The sequence below is a fragment of the Botryllus schlosseri genome, chromosome 9 (assembly GCF_051294905.1).
Source record: "Botryllus schlosseri isolate E-star chromosome 9, Bs_hap1, whole genome shotgun sequence".
Classification (NCBI taxonomy): domain Eukaryota; kingdom Metazoa; phylum Chordata; class Ascidiacea; order Stolidobranchia; family Styelidae; genus Botryllus; species Botryllus schlosseri.
The window spans coordinates 7,098,952-7,117,414 of NC_137244.1; the positions used below are offsets into that span (position 1 = coordinate 7,098,952).

Sequence of the window (18,463 nt, forward strand, 5' to 3'; positions counted from 1 at the left end):
TCTGAAAAAGTGTCCTCTTTTTACATTTCCAAAATATGGTAAGCCTAACCAAAATACAATCGAAAAGGTCGAAATCAATGAACAATCAGTAACGTATGCAATTCGTGATGCGTTGCTCCTGATTACCAGATTATGCTTACGTTCGTTGAAATCCGAGTAGGAACGTTTCGAAAACGGTACATGTGTAGGCATTGATGCAACGTGACAAATGCTAGTCCTTTGCTAAACCATAATAATGTGACAGAATTCGCGGCGTTTTAGACTAAATAGATCTCGCACGACCTGTTTTACTCTGTTGTATAGCTAGAGCCTTCTAGTCAGCCATACACGATACTGATAAACATGATCGCTGACCAGTGACCACAGATGGAAAACAGATTATTCAACGAACACATTACGTCCAGTACAAATGAGTCTTTCAATAAACAACAACAACAACAACAACAACAACAACAACAACTACAACAACATCATTAACAACAACAACAAAAACTACAACAACAACTACAACAACAACACTACCACATCACCATACCGTTTGTGCATGATCCGTTCGGTGTATTGATCGAGCTGTATACCTGTAACGCTGAAAGGAAGCTGATGAGCCGAGTGCGGAAATGCGATACTTGAATCAGGCACTGTTGATATCTTTGTAAGACCGCACGAAATAACATTTTCCGTTTCACGGTGACAGAAATGGATCAATCGGAAGCTTGAAATCAAGCTGAAGTATCTTGTGACCTGGAGTGGGAAAGGATAGCGTGTTGGTACCGTTGCCTATAACGTACAGTGAGTGTTGAACAAGAGTTTGGAAAGAGATGTTGAACAGCTTAGCATCGTCTCAGTATAGACTGTTGACACACCTCTGATTGGTCGTATTTTGTCATAAGACATTTTAAGTTGACGCACATGTTCTCGCTATATCATTTATGTTGCGGTCGCCTCATTTGTCGCGGTAGAGCTTTAAATGTTATTCGTCAAGTGTCTTCAGGTATCAGGGTAAAGTCATGCACATTCACACCGGGTCCCAGGGATTGCCTCTTATGTGCTTTGCAAAAGGCACCGTGTCAGCTATGGCTGGGCACAATGGTTTGAGCTGTTGAATATGAATCAAGTATTAATTCAAATGATTCGAGTCGAACAGTGGTGAGGAATTGTTTTTCAATTACTGAAATTATAAGCTCCTTTTCACTAAGACTTAATTTATTAACTTTAATTGTAGTTTCGAAACTGTTTCCCAAATTGGCAGCTTTGAAACCTCGATTGGTCGTGTCGCAGCATACGAAACATATAGTACAAATCCAATAGCGTTAGTGGACATGAAGTCATGATCAACTCACGGACCAAAGCATTGTCACGAAGCGCAACGAAATAGATAGGGTGGAAAAATACCTAATTGTCTTAACTTTGAAGTAGAACAGGCCTTATAGCCTATTCTTTGCGGTTGCATGATCCGTTCATATTTGAACTTTGCACGCCATTAATACTATTGTAAGATCATGATGAGCGATGCTAGAATACTCAAATCAACGCGAAGCCTAATTCTCTATTTAGAATAGAATAACTCATGTGCATGCATATGACGTCACTTCTAATCGGAATACTTTGTTACTCTCAAGGATTTTGAGAAGCACTGAGCTGAAATATAGGTTTATAGTCTAGCTCCAGCCCATACCCGAGACAAGTGCGCAACAGTGATGGGAGAGAATGAGAGAGGAAGAAGGGATGATTAATTTATTTTTGCCAAATAGAAACGCTGTCATTCCTAGCAAGTTCCGCTAAGTTATCCGTATGGCAATATACCAATACAATACCAATACAAGGTGAAGTTATGTTTTCATGATTCCAGCATTATGCAGCGAGTGATTGAAATCCAAATACGTGGAATATTAATCTAAGATGTTACTACCGCTAAAATTTGTTGACAGAGTTGCCACCGACTTTTGGCGCGTGTGGGGATGTGACACAGATCAGTGCCCTTTCTACTGCAACCTTGCTCATTGAACAATGTGCTGTAACCGGCATTGGTTTTTCTGGTCACTGCTGCCCACGAGACCAGGGGCGAACAGCGACGAAAATAGTTTCGATTATGTAATAACTGGTAGTTAATGCGCTGAAGCAATCAAGTATTCCAGCAGGATCATACGTCGTACGACGTTCACAAGGGTGTACGTACAGTACATCGTCCATTAAACTCCGACTGAAGTGCATTTGATATAGATTTACAGTAGGCTACTTCTGTATTATTGTAATATTAAAATAGTCATAATTGCAATTTAATATCAACTTCCTGTGGGGTATACGGTGCCACTTCAACGAATCGTATTGGATTGAGGATTTAGAGCAGTGTATAAATCTTTGAAGAGTCGGTCTAAAACAGAGGTCTCAAACACGCGGCCCGCGGGCCGCATGCGGTCCGCGACGGCATTTTGGAATTTCAAGTATTCAACATATGTTCAAGTGCCACATATAATTTTTAGATATAAGAACTTTAAGTTCACGCTAAAACTACTATAAAGATCACTGAAATCCCAAAATACTTCACCATCACATGACTTTTAAAAGCTACCAGTTCAGCTATTACGTCACATTTCTAGTTCACGATGATAAAACATGACCCGTTGATGATTTGTGACTGAAAATTGGGATTTGGTTCGGTGCGACCTTCTCGTAAAATTACTCTGTTTCGGATTGACTGGGTGATTAAATGAAAATGACTCGAGTTGAGTCGGGTCAAACGTTAAAATCAGAGAAGGACTTGCGACTCGGAACGGTGACTTGGTAATCCTACGGACGCAACAAATCTATGAAACGGCCATGGGGAATAGTAATATATCAAAAGGTCGTAGATTGCGTTGGGTAGGATATATAGCTATCTAATCAGGTCAGTATGGCAAGCATTGGTATTCTGTGACCCCCGTGACGTATAGTTGCTTACATGCTGGGTGTTGTTTGTTCTCTTTATCCATGTTATTATCGGTGGCGAGTAAGCTAGTAGTACGCTCTAATACAGCTGTAACAGCAATGAATTCTTCGCTATGATTGGACGTTTCTATTCCACGGGTTCTTAACCAGGGTCCGTAGACCCCATCGGGTAAGAAGCACCACATCAGGGTGTACGAGATGCATTGTGGAATTAGGCCTATATGAAGTGCAATATTTTCTCGGCCAATCAACTGGGAAATAGTCTTCGCGCTACGCCAGATTTTATGTGTATGGGCTTTCTGATTTTCGTATAGGTACCGTCAGAAATTGTGCTGAAAATGGGCGGGGGCTACGAGAAATCTTATTGGAAGTACATGGAGGTACGATCGCTAAAAAGGTTAAGAGGCAATGCTATTACTATGGTTCATTATTGATTATATTTAAGTTGTTAATGATATGTTCCAATGATAATAATCGAAAGCAAAATCTAACGCTGATTTAGATTGACTTTGGCAATGACAGTAACAATCGCCGATATTTATCACAAAGACATCAAAACTAGGATACGGCTACATCGCTCAGTATTAGTAGATTTAAAAATATTCTACAAAAAAAAAGGGGGAACGTCAAAGGTCCACTAGCTGCAATAATATGACCAGACAGTTTTACGATGTCATGATGCATATCCCCTCGGATGATGTCTATAACTCATTGATTGAAAAAATTATGCCCGGCATAAAAACAATTTTATTCCAATATTTGAAAATGTGATTTTTTTTCGTGTTAAGCGTGAATAGTACAATAGTAAATTGCATATCCACGATGTGTGTGGAAGGCCTGTCTGCAAGTTCCCGTCAAATACAGCCTACTAGGAAATTATATTATATACATTGAATATCCTTATCATTGATGCTGCGGCCCGCGGCGTCATCAAAAACTAGGAAATTGGCTCGCGAGCACATTTGAGTTTGAGACCTCTGATCTAAAATGTCCGGTCTTGAAATTATTATAGGCTGCATATTGTAAGAGTCACATGAATTGTTTGCATCATGGGACTGAGTGTTCCAACATCGCAACTTCGATAGGTTCGAGAAGGACGCACAGCTTGCATAATACAAACTCGTTCTCCATGACACTTTTATGCAGGGCCGTAACAGCACTTCGTCAGGCCCTCTCCCAAAACGTTGGTCTTGTGCCCCCCCCCATAGGGCGATAAACCGGACTTCTGGGGGACTTCTGCGGACTTCATTATTGAATCGGTCAATGATTGAGAATTGCATATGTATTGCCATCAATTTTTATCATTTCTATGCTCACGTAATCAGATTTACCGGTAGAGCGGACTGAGGTGTGTTTGAAAAGTTAGGACCACTCAATAATGAATAAATATCTTTATGCGTATACCTGTTGGCAGGAAAAAAACAGCACTTCGTCAGGCCCTGTAAAAGACTAGGGTCTTGGGCTCCCATAGGGCAATAAATCGACCCTCCCCCATCACGTTGTTCGCTTTTACCGCGAAATTAGTCGTACAATTCAGTGAGCACGCGCCAGGCGCGAAAATTTTCAATAATTCATAATGAAATCGGTCAATAAGATCGGGAATTGCATATATATTGCTATCAATTTCTTGTCCTCTCTGCTCGCGTTATCAGATTTACCGGTAGAGCTGAGTGAGGTGTCTTGGAAACTGTAGGGACAAAATAATAGGCTAATTAAACATCTTCAGGCGGACGGACCCGTTGGTATGACTTCGTTACATGAAAGTTATTTCGTGACCTTCGCTATGTCAAAAAATATATAATCGCATAAATGTACTAAACTAAAAGACGCACACGATTTCAATTTGCTATTTCTTCACTGGCATATAATATTTCCCTGTGGGATGGTATATGTCTTGTGAGCTTCAGATTGCTAAGACAGGAACATTCGGCGTCAGTCTTTAGGCGCCTGTGGACAATTAAACGTATACGTATCAGCATAAGCGCAGTTCTTTTCGGCCAAAGTTTTCTCGCTGTCGATCATTCTGGCACATTTCTTGGAGTCGCATGTTACATGGCCCAAAACTTTATATCTTGGTTCGTCGTGGCGCGGTAATGGCCAACGCCGATATGCCCATTTCTATAAATCTTGCGTATTTTTTCTTGGGTGAAGAGTACCCAATAATCAATATATTTGACAACTTGATATCGCGAAGCTGCATAAATTTAAAAAAATTAATGTATAATTTATGCTAATTCACGAAATAATTCTTGGCCCCCTTCGAGCTCGCCCCCCCCCCCCAATTGGGGGTTTGGGGTGCGGCAGTTACGGTCCTGCTTCTATGCAGTGTCCTATATTAACCGACATCAAGTTAAGAATTGTTTGAAGCTGGCCCAAAATCGTTCCACTACCACAGTTTCCCCACCACAGTGTAACTAAAACCCCGGTCTCAAAAAACTGATTTCGTGGATGCAGGGATTAGATCAATGAAGTAGGAAGGAGCTCTGAACCCTATGCGCGTTGGAAATCATGCAAGTCGGCACGTAGGATTTTAACCATATGAGTCTATCACGAGCGAAATCCACCAATTTCATGGACAGGGGGATATAATACTCGCACTTTTCGTTAAGAGTGTACTGCAACATATAAGCCTGCAGAATGGATGATAAAGCGGGATTGGACATTGATGAAGCATTGGACGCTGCCGGTTCATGGGGACGTTATCAAAAGATCATGGCAATGCTGTCATTGTTATCTGCTATTCCAAACTGTTACGCGGCGCTGCATTTTGTGTTCTCACACTATGATCCTCCCCGTCACTGCACCTATCCTCCAGAATATTACAAATTTACCAATACCAGTGTAAGTACCTTGGTATAGTACTATCATGGTGTACTAAACAGTGTTGGGATGACTCGAGTCAACTTTTTTGAATGACTTGACTTGACTCGAGTCACTTTACTAAAATGACTTGACTTGACTTGACTCGGCGTATCAGAAATATGGATTGACTCGTGACTCGGAGCAAAATTCACGAGTCAATTTCAAGTCATCAAGTTAATCGGTGTCGATAAAAGTAAGTGAATCTTGCATATGTTCGGATTGTTCGCGAAACGCTGGTGTAACCCTGAGAGCGACCAATCATTTAATGATCGTGCGTTTTACTGAGCCTTCATTGTTCCCTCACAAATATATTTACCGCAAACGAAGTGATCGAAGCTTACAGCCTACGTTGTCGTAAACTAGTATAGTAAAGCATTTAATATCTGTTTTTACCTTAACCAAACTTCCTGTTTTATTGAAATTGAATTCGGATATAGTTTATGTAGTCCTCAACCATTGGCGCAGGTTCGAATTGTATCATATCGATTTGCAAATGGGCACTGTATTGCATCTTATCAATTCGTATCTATTCTCTATTTTAGCTGGTAACTATAAGCTATGGTTTAGCAGTTCACGTATATGTGAGTGATACAGCGCCTTTTTACGTGAATATTTAACTCTATATTCGTTCATCGGTTTAAAATCAATGACCATTCAATCTGTATTTCAGACAGCTAGCAAAATGCAATGACGTTATCATTCCCCATACTTCGAAAAGGCAACTTGACTTGAATTATGACTTGACTTGTGACTTGACTTGACTTGACTCGACTAAACTCGAGTCACCTCCAAAAATCGAGTGACTTGACTTGACTCGAGTCACCTTTGAAAATCGATTGACTTGACTTGACTCGAGTCAAAATATGTAATGACTCGAAATGACTCGTGACTCGAAGGTAGTGACTTGATCCCAACACTGGTACTAAATGGAGTGGACACAGGGAGACTGAACGGCTCACTACATTTGGGTTATGTCATACATTCCATTTGACCAAAGGCAACTTACGGTAAGTTTTGACCGGCTTGCCTAGCGCTAAATTCGATATAATGGATATTAATGAAAAGCTGCTGCTGTACTGATTACGAAAATATTAATTTTATTCTGCTCACGGCCCTGGAACCCTCCAAAATCAACCTCGAATTTTGCAGTGTGGTCGAGTTTGGCATTGTGACGCAACAATGCGGTCAGCCTCTTTCTTGTATGCTTTGCTCTCGTTTTGCTAGACAGAATTGTTGCAATCACAATGCCAAATTTGATAACAATCTAAAATTCGAGGCTGATTTTGGGGGTTTCCAGGGCCGTGAGCAGAATAAAATTAATATTTTCGTAATCAGTACAGCAGCGGATTTCCGTTGTTACCTATTTTGTCTAATTTAGAGCTGGGCAAGCCGGTCAAAAATGGCCGTAAAGTTGCCTGTGGTCAATTGTATGACGTAACCCTAATGCAGTGAGCCGTTGAATCTCGCTGTGTCCACAGTCCACATGGACACACCATATAAGACAATATGGTACTATAGCATATAATGTTTGGTTTTAACGAAGTCTCGCACGGAGTTGTTATAATGCATGGGTTCTCATACTTTTTTTAGATGCTTATATCGTTTCAAATAATCAGCATGTTTGGCGTAACAATTAAAATAATGCTGCTTAAAGTGTGCGCAATTGAAAGACAAAATACAACAAACTATGCATTTACAATTTGAAACAGCATTTTACTGCGTTGGATGAAGTTGTCGCTATTCCACCAGTATATATATTTTGGGAAAGTTTTGGAAAGGTATACACGCGTAAATCACATTCAACGAAACGTATGGCACGAAATCCGTTCTTCATCATGTACAATTGCGTATGCTTGAAAAACGTTGCTCACAATATACAACTGAAATAGGAAGGGTAGAGAAAATGACTCTCCACATATTTTAGACATATCGTTACAGAGTAACGTTACACGACAATGTGAAAATTTGTTATGATATCGCTTTTGCAGAAAATCGCCACTGTAACACAAAAATAAATTTGCTCGCTTATATATACCCACGAAAATTGTCTCGCTTACCGTAAGCGATATACGCGTACCCTAGTTTGACAAGCTTTGCTATGATGTAAGCAACAAGTACACCGTGTAACACGATTTTTGATCCTGGGTTCTAATTGATATTTCCTAATCACTCTCACCTGGAAACTTCCAAAAATCAATATAGTTCATTCCAAACTTTGATTTTGTGGTTAGAAAGAGAGTGATTTTTTGAAGTTGTTAGAATGTGCAATTTTGTGCATGGTTATACTGATTTACCCCATAGGATATTGATATTTACCAAACTGTCTTTGATCGCTGGTACATGGCACATGGGAATAAGCACATAACTGTATTAACTGTACCCGAATCAATATTAAATGCAAAACTAAATAAATATTTCAGGCTAAAACAGTGCGAATATAAAATCACTTTAAGATGGGGTGTTTTGCTGGATTTCATCCTGTAACACGATTTTTGTTTCCAGGTCTTAATTGATATTTCCTGATCTGTCTCACTTGGAAACTTTCAAAAATCAATATATCTCATTCCAAACATTGATTTTGTGGTTAGGAGAATAATTTTTTTAATTTGCTAGTATGTGCAATATTGTGCATGGTTATACTGATTAGCCCAATAGGAAATGGATATTTATCAAACTGTCTTTGATCGTTGTTAGTCCATTTTTAGTCGCTTGGAATCGACTAAGAAATTATATTCTGTAAACGTATTTACTGCATATTCTTACGCATTAGTCGTAGGCTATCGATTGCTATTTCGCAAAGCAAATTAGAACTAACTTTTGTCTATTTTTCTGTCTGGCATAGGGTTAATTTCGATTTGGCATAATAATAGGCAACGAATTAGAACTTTTGTTAATAAAATCAAATCACAAAGCACAGGGATTTGGCACATGGAAATTGGCACATAAATATCTTGACTGTATCCGAATCAATACCATCGTTAAATGCAAATCTAAATAAATATTTTAGGCTAAAACAGTTTGAGTATAAAATTAATAAAAATGAGATGTTTTGCGGGATTTTCTTTTCTACTTTCCCGCATTAAGGCCCAGACATACCCTCCCATCATGCTTCCATTATATTTCCTTTGGTATCTCATCTCAAAATCTTTTATGTCTCGATGCAATTGCTTCCTTTGTTCTTCTGAATAAGCTCCCATATTATCTTTGACCTCGTCCAAGTGAGCATCAAGCATCTGTAATAGGGTGGAGTGAAAAAAAGAAAATTTTGAATTTCAAAAAGTGCCTCTGATATTTGGCCCCAAATCAAAAATGAATAACTTCTATCATAATTTCAGGTTCTTACGCCCTCTAGTGGCCGAGCCAATTCACCAAACGAGTCGAAAATAGCTAATTTTGCCATATCCTGATAACCGCTTATGCTAGAAAGCCAGTTTTGGGTTTAAAATCTGCGGAAGCAACATATTTCCATCTCACTTCCATAGAACTTTGTCCTGAAAATGTACAGAAAAAAAGTTACAAGCAAATTGTCGATTTTTAGACCGCCATTAAAAGTGTTGGATGGTTGTACCAAACTTGCAATGCCAATTAGCATGTGACTGTTTGTTACATTGCTGCTTTAACAACAAAATCTTGTTTGAAGGACTTATCAGTTGATTTTTATATCAACCTAGTATAATTTGGATAGTAGAGAGCATGATTGAACTTTCTTCATGGTTGCAAAGCAGCTACATGACCATTGGATTTGGTGCAATGTATTTTCCATAAATGAGTTTCCTATCGCGCGAAAAGTCAATCAACTGATATTGAAATTTAGTCAACTAACTCGGTATCACAAAAAATCTAGAACATCAAATTCTTATAAAGAAATGGAAACTACGGTCTTGCAAGATATTGATAGGCTTTTCGGCATCTTCTGCTGCAATGGCAAACAGAGAGATGAAATTTCACTCCAATGTGGCTTAAGGACGGCACCGAAGGATTTGAAGATCAAAAAGCAGAGCGCAAGGGAAAATGTTTGGTTGACGCATGTCTCTTTCATCAGCTGACGAAAGATTTCGAAGGCAGTCAATCCAACAACCCGGTGCTTCTAATGCAGGTGCCAGCACTTCTATTGGGCAATTCAGCTTTAATCAAAGTGATTCAGAGTCAATGCAATCTTAATCAACATCTTCTGGTAATGATTCAACTTTTATGGGAGGTGCTCAACCATCAAACCAAAACCATGTGTTGGGGATCAACTGGGCAAGCGTTTGTGAACGGTATGATGTATTGGACCTTACAGGAGCTGCTGCTCCAACTTGTGTATTGCAATATGTTGGAATAATCAACTAAAAAAGTGATTCGTTTGTGGTAGATCACGGCAAATAACGAGGAGAGAGAGAAAGGTGCAGAAAAGAAATTCAAAGAAGTGAAGCAGAAAACTTAAATCTTGTGTATGGACTCTACTTCGACGGAAGAAAACATGACACTTTAAATATGGTTGAGGCACCCACTGAAAATTGCTCTATGACAACAGAGCAGGAGGAACATATTGTTTTAGTAGGAGAACCAGGTGAGTATTACCTCAGTCACTTGTCCCCTCCCAATGAAAAAGGTCGTATTTTGGCAAGAAATATATTAGTTTATTTCCAACACCGACCTCTGCAAAAACCCAGCTGTTGTGAGATCAGACGGTACCGCTTCAATGACAGGAAGATTCAAAGGCTGCATTTGTGCAATGGAAGAAATTTTACAAAGACCACTTCAATGGGCTATCTGCTTGCTTCATGGTAATGAGCTGCCATTCTACATATCCGCCTTGAAAGTTGTAATTTATAATCTTGTATTGCGTGTTTGAATTACGCATTGCTGTGAAAACATATCGTAATGGCAGCTCATTACCACGAAGCAAGCAGATAGCCCATTGTAGTGGTCTTTGTAAAAGTTCATTGCACGAATGCAGCCTTTGAATCTCCCTGTCATTGAAGCTGTGCTGTCTGATCCCACGACAGCTGGGTTTTTGCAGAGTTTGGTGTTGGAAATAAACTGATACATTTCTTGCCAAAACACGACCTTTTCCATTGGGAGGTGACAAGTGACCGAGGTAATACTCACTTGGTTCTCCTACTAAAACAATATGTTCCTCCAGCTCTGTTGTCATAGAGCATTTTCCAGTGGGTGCCTCGACCATATTCAAAGTGTCATCTTTTCTTCCATCGAAGTAGAGTCCATACACAAGATTTAGGTTTTCTGCTTCTCTTCTTTGTATTTCTTTTCTGCACCTTTCTCTCCTCGTAATTTGCCGTGATCTACCACAAATGAATCACTTTTTTAGTTGATTATTCCAACATATTGCAATACACAAGTTGCAGCAGCAGCTCCTGTAAGGTCCAATACATTATACCGTTCACAAACTCTTGCCAAGTTGACCCCCAACACATGGTTTTGGTTTGATGGTTGAGCACCTCCCATAAAAGTTGAATCATTACCAGAAGATGTTGATTAAGATTGCATTGACTCTGAATCACTTTGATTAAAGCTGAATTGCCGAATAGAAGTGCTGGCACCTGCATTAGAATCACCGGTTGTTGGATTGAGCTTGACTGCCTTCAAAATCTTTCGTCAGCTGATGAAAGAGGCACAGCGTCAACCAAACATTTTTTCTAGCGCTCTGCTTTTTGATCTTCAAATCCTTCTGTGCCATCCTTAAGCCACATTGGAGTGCAATTTTATCTCTCTGTTTGCTATCGCAGCAGAATATGCCAAAAAGCTTATCAATATCTTGCAAGAACTCCATTTCTTTATAAGAATTTGATGTTCTAGATTTCTTGTGATACTGAGTTAGTTGACTAAATTTCAACATCAGTTGATTGACTTTTCGCGCGATAGGAAACTCATTTATGGAAAATACATTGTACCAAATCCAATGGTCATGTAGCTCCTCTGCAACTATGAAGAAAGTTCAATCATGCTCTCTACTATCCAAATTATACAAGGTTGATATAAAAATCAACTGATAAGTCCTTCAAACAAGATTTCGTTGTTAAAGCAGCAATGCAACAAACAGTAACATGCTAATTGGCATTGCAAATTTGGTACAACCATCCAACACTTTTAATGGCGGTCTAAAAATCGACAATTTGCTTGTAACTTTTTTTCTGTACATTTTCAGGACAAAGTTCTATGGAAGTGAGATAGAAACATGTTGCTTCCACAGATTTTAAACCCAAAACTGGCTTTCTAGCACAAGCGGTTATCAGGATATGGCAAAATTAGCTATTTTCGACTCGTTTGGTGAATTAGCTCGGCCACTAGAGGGCGTAAGAACCTGAAATTATGATAGAAGTTATTCATTTTTGATTTGGGGCCAAATATCAGAGGCACTTTTTGAAATTCAAAATTTTCTTTTTTTCACTCCACCCTAATGTAATTTCATAGACATTCTGCACCCCATGTTTCCATACGACTTAAATTGGCAACGAGTTCGGCATAGTCACATTCCTTATTATTGCCCAAGAACCCATTCACCACATCTGCAAAGCTATCCCAAGCCTTCTTGTCAACATCATTAAGCATTTGGATAAAATCATCCGACTTGAGAATATTTTTAATTCGTGGACCAATCAATACACCAACTTATACTTTAGCTTCTGATGTTTCAGGAACCAAGTTCTGGAGAAACTGAAATGCGTCACCACCTTTATCCAATGCTTTCACAAATTGCTTTATAAGGCCAAGTTTTATGTGAAGGGGAGGCATAAGCATTTTATTTGGATTGATCAACCGAGTTTGCTTTACGTTTTTCTCTCCAACAAAAAATCCGTTTCGTTTTGGCCATATTTGCTTTTTGTAGTGTTCTGTGGTGGCCCTACTATCCCAAGGGCAAAGGTGCCAAAGATACTTGGTGAACCCCTCCTGGCATACCAATCAAAAACGCTACCATTTTTAAGTCCCTAATTAAATCCGAGTTATATTAAAAAAAAATTAAAAAAAATTATAAAAATTATCAATTGCAAATCATAAAATATCAAACCTCAACAATCCACCCCGCAAAAAGAAATATCTATATAATGGCAAATATTGCAGAGTGTATTAACATTTAAAGGTGATCAACATCCATCTTGGATGTTCTTTAGCCATATTTTCGATTTCTTTTCAAAAAATAGTGCGATTTTAGAATTTCATTCTCTAAACCACAAAAGCAAAGTTTATATGGAATGAAGTTGATTTTTGACACTTACTGGTCCTAAGCAACAGGGAAAAATTGATTAGAACCTGGAAAAAAAAAACGTTTTTTTTGTTACATTGTGTTATTGGCAATAAATAAAACTTATGTTGGTTAATTAATAACACATTAGCTTAATGTGTGTAGCATAGACCATCATGGCAATTGTGATCAGATAATAGCAAAATAATTCAAATGCACCAAAATGAGATACTGAATTATTTAATCCAAGATTGCACAGGACCAAGATATCGTCTCATCAATCATCCCATTTGAAGTGGATCAGCGAAACCAAGTTATTCGAAGTCCGTGTAAAATGTACAAGAGAAATTACAGTCACTATCCGATGGAGACATGGTCGGATCATTTCAAAGTAAACGGTTCCGAAGTGACTAATTGCATGTATGGAATGACCTACGATTTTTCAGAAGCACAGGAAACAGCGACGACCGAGGTTAGCAATACGCATCTACTAGCTTAACCAGTCGTCCAAAAGCGATATCAACTGTTAATGTATAACTTCGTAATAAATCGACTCCCTCCATTCAACTTGATGTGGAGTTCCGGTAAGACACGATCACACAATGCGTGTAATTTGTAGGCACTTCTTCGTTATTCCCCACATATCCAGAAGTAATCACCATGAAACCAATAAATGATTCCCATGAACATGTGAAAATTTATGAACGTCAAAATGAATTGTTTTTCGCGTTGGGATTAGGGCTGGGGGAATATTAGGGTCGGGGAAGGGAATATTAGCGTCGGGGTGGGAGATATTAGGGTCGTGGGAAGGGACATTAGGGTGGGTTAGGGTCAAGGTTGGGATATCCTAAGATTAGGGTTGAAGAAGGGGTTAATATCCCCCTTATCCCCCCTAATATCCCCCTCCCCCATCCCTAATATCCGTCGACCCCACCCCAACACGAAAAACAATTCATTTTAACGTTTGTAAATTTTTCTGTTGATGTTCATGGGAAGCATTTATTGATGTCATGGGGATATTCTCTTCGATGTGTGGGGAATAACGAAGAAGTGCCAATTTGTATTGCGTATTCTACCTTTGTAACTAGGCCTGTATGATGACTTATGAGGTATTAGGATCGATCGATAACATAATGTAATACGGATGTACATTGTACAACCTCAGAGGTGGTCAAAGTAGTCAAGAAAGCTACTCAAGTAGAAGTAGAAGTAACGACGCAACAATCTACTCAAGTACTAGTAGATGTAGTCCCTTTAAAAGCAGCCTAAAACTACTTAAATTAGAAGTAGAAATGACTGACTTTAAATCTACTCCAGTAAGTAAGTAGTTGCGAAAACGATCGTAATTCGTTCGCATATAGACTGTCAAAAGCTGCAAATTGAGCTAAGCAAAAGGTTCAGACCTTGATTGATATTGAACCATCCCAGGAGGTATAAATTTTCGACAGCATAAGCATTCGTCCTCATCATGGGATGAAAATGATGGCATTAAAGAAATGCGATACTAATCCTCTGTTTACTCGAACACACCCATTCAAAAAAATATCATGGTATGGCGCCCTCCCCCATATTATAAGGCCCGCAGTGTGGTCGAAGGGCAACACGGAGAAGGGAGGTCGGATGCGATGTTAACATTTTGCGCGATTAGTATACGTTAATAAAGAAATTTGCTGATTGTAAAAATGCCATATAGTGTAGCTTTATTTTCGGAAAATATAGACGCATTACTTACACTTGCTTGTATGCTTCAACTGCAGTGTTGGGTTCAGGTCAATACCTTCGAGTCACGAGTCCTCTCGAGTCATTGCACATTTTGCCTCGAGTCAAGTCAAGTCAAGTCACGAGTCAATTCACGAGTCGAGTCAAGTTGAAATTTCAAAATACGAGACTATTCAAAGTCATTGCATTTTGTTAGCTATTTTGAATACAGTTGCAGTTCCCATTTCTTCTGAATCGAGGAACGAATAAAGAGTTGATTATACACGCAAACATGTGTTGTATCACTCACGAATACGTAGAACTTCTAAACTACGCAAGTAGCGGTATAGCACCAGTATAGAATTGTCAGCAAAAATACAGGATAAAATACGAAACTTCAGAAATTTGAAAAAATGATATGGTGCAATACTGTACCCCCGCCCCCACATATCCATGATATACAATGATAAACGTATGAACGATATTCCTTCGATTTAAATCATACAAGACGGTTGGTTAAGAAGAGCACTGAGTTTATAGAACATAGACACATTGCTCCGATCACTGCATATGCGATCAATGTATTTGTGATATAACAATGGAGGCTTAGTAAAACGTACAATCATTGAGTAATTGGTTGCTCGCACAGGACACGCCAGCGCATCGTTAACAATCCGAACTGATACAAGATACAGCGATTTAGTCGACATCGATTACTTGATGACTTGAAATTGACTCGTAGATTTTGCTTCGAGTCACGAGTCAATCCGCATTTCTGAAACGTCGAGGCAAGTCAAGTCGAGTCAAGTCATTTTTGAAAAGTGACTCGAGTCAAGTCAAATCATAAAAAAGGTGACTCGTGTCATCCAATTACTGACTTCAACATGTATGTTCTGCAGACAAAAGAACTCAAACTAAATAGTACTCAAAGCATGATACTGGGAATTGAGAGATAAATATGAATACTATTTCTAAAAAGCGGAAAATATATTTCTGGCCTTTTGTCTAGAAAGTTGCAACAGTGGTCCGCTACAACAGGTGTAAAGCTGAGAAAAAGTCAAAGTCCACTTTTCCAGATTAGGTCACGCAATGGGCTGATAGATTACGATATGATAGGTGCATGCTAGATTGCGAAATGGAGGTTCCAAACGCTATGGTGGGCCATAGTTACTGTGATGAAATATTTCGTTTGGGTGACAATGAGGCGTGAACGGAACCACGCAACCTGCTACCTAAATTATATTCACCGATACGCGCGAGCGCGACGAAAATTCTGGGCTTTACTAAACTTTTATGAAAATTAAATGTTGATAATCCGTGGAAACAGCCCCGAAATTCCTCAGGTTGTCTTTCTGATTGGCGTAATAAACTACTTCTACTTGACAAACTGACAACAGCGGACAGTAAGTAAGTAGATCTCAACATATTACGAAGTATACGTAGAAGTAGCGGGAAATTATATCTACTTGAGTAAGCCGAAAACTACTTGAGTACTTCGAAAAAGTAGAAGTACCTCGTTACGGACCACCTTTGCATATTCGCTATAGCACCGATATCTCAACAGAGTCTCAACTCGGCGTTTTCGATCGTCGCACAATACACCTCTGTGTATATCGACTTGTACCAAAATCACTAGAGGCGACATTGGACCAAAATCAATTAAGGTCTGATAACCATTAATGACATTTTTCCGCGTAACTAACCACAAGGATTCTAATATTATGTTGCTACATTTCTTGAAATACACTGGACGATGGACATGTCCCAAAACGGGTTACTTGAAAACAATATGCTAGTAGGACGTATGTATCCTATAGATTCGTACATAGGAAATGACAATACGAAGACGATGTCATGATATGATCTCATTTGCCATAACTTTTACGTATATCTGGAGTTGGGAAATGAGTCAAATATGTTGTTGCATTGAAATATTTATAAACTCATTGTTTCTATTTTCACAGTTCTCCATGGTGTGTGGAGACGACTGGAAAAAACCCTTCGCGACGTCTTTGTATCACTTCGGAGCAATGGTCGGCACTTTTCCAACATCCATGGCGGATTGGTGAGATTAGGATCATAATGGTTATTCTGTTGCAGGCAAATTACTCAATGTAGGTTTATACGCATATGTTTCACGAGCGCTCAGCGGCTTCAAAAGGCCAAGCGGTAACAAATCTGTCTTTGGATATTATTCAGTATTTACTTAAGTGATGATGTAATGCTTCATAAATAGGTAAACCGCAAACGAAAGTGCATGTACAAATAAACAATGAAACCCAATTCTATCAGACTTCACTCACCAACTTTCCCAGCCTTTTTTTACACGGCTAAGGATATCTAATTAAACATATAAATGTTCCAATAACGGTAATAAATTAGACATGACAAGCCCGTCACGTCACTGGCCCCCGAAAATGGGTACCTCGACATTTCCGTCACTGACATTGACCTGTGATCATTCGCGCACTCATGTTCAGTTTATTATTAAGACAAGACTGCGATATAATAAAAAGGTGGAAACGACTTGGTGTAGTCTTTGAAATCGACACTTGTTTTGGCGTAAGCCAGGGGTAGGGTTCTAGTTAAAATGATTCTGCCCTGGATTAAAATCGATTAAAATCAACTAAATAATTCAAATCATGATTTGTTTTTGACTTTTATGTTTTTTTTACTCATAATAACAACAAAACGAACAAAAGAAAATGGGATGATTGACGACCATGTCAATCAAGGTGATGAAGGATAACGCTTAAACTTTAATAATGTGGGACTGTGAATCATCATCCAGAAAGCTGAAAACGTTCAAGCTATGTGTTAATGATAGCTGAAAACGTTTAACCTGTGTGACACTGATGTGTCGCCAGAATTATTACTGAATTGTTCTAGTAGCGAGGAGACATTTTGAGTCAAATCGGGACCATCCATAATAGTTACATCTTCATCTCGATAGATGGAGTGGTTTCTGTCAGCAAACTGGCTCAGAGATGAGGGAATCTTTCGAATTCGACAGCGACTCCGTATTGCGCTTCGTTTGCGGTATCCCACGAGTGCCTCGAAAATAGCAGAAGCATGTCGAAGACAACTAACTAGTATCCACAGCAAAACGCTAACATATTGATGGACTATCGCGCTTCACTCTTTACCCGTCTGTCCGTTAAATAGCTGGGCTATACCGGTGCCGGTGACGAGATGCTATCTCCGGTTTATATAAAATGCACATGATTGTCCGATAATAAACCACATCCACGCATCTCGTTAGAAAATTTGAAAAACCAAAATAATCAATAAAATCAAAATAATAAAATGAAAATGAAAAATCAACGAAAAAACCTGATGTAAATCACAGTGATTTAAATCAGCCTGATTTAAACCAGAACCCTAGCCAGGGGTATCAATATCTACTTGCGTCGCAGATTCGATTCAAACCTTCAGATCGCTGGCGAGCTGAACCAGTCAAATCATTCCAAGATTCTACCTCAAAATTGACGCCCTTGTTCTTCACCTAAATACTATATTATCAAATCTAGATACATATTAGTATACTACAGATCGTATTGGTGCTATTACAGTGACACCATTATTCGCAAAAATACGGAATAAGAGAAAATATGATGATTGGACGGACGGTTGAATGCAACAACCATCTGAAGTTGGCATATTTCTATGCTTCCTATCTTTCAGTGGTAATATGGCGTTAGCCCTGCGTAGCCTACGCCATGTGAGGAATACACGAGATTTAACGGTAAACGCGGACTTTGGTATTTGTTTCAATAATATTAAATCGCGATT

The 18,463-nt window shown here is 39.0% G+C and overlaps 1 protein-coding gene across 1 annotated transcript; it reads left to right on the top strand.

The window, feature by feature from the left end:
• Positions 1-5,264: 5,264 nt before the first annotated feature.
• LOC145446064 (solute carrier family 22 member 21-like) lies at positions 5,265-17,230 on the top strand. Its single transcript, XM_080324242.1, has 3 exons — positions 5,265-5,766; positions 13,224-13,445; positions 16,636-17,230. Exons 1-3 carry the CDS (start codon positions 5,563-5,565, stop codon positions 16,738-16,740), a joined length of 531 nt encoding a protein of 176 aa, XP_080180368.1. The 5' UTR covers positions 5,265-5,562; the 3' UTR covers positions 16,741-17,230.
• Positions 17,231-18,463: the final 1,233 nt, after the last annotated feature.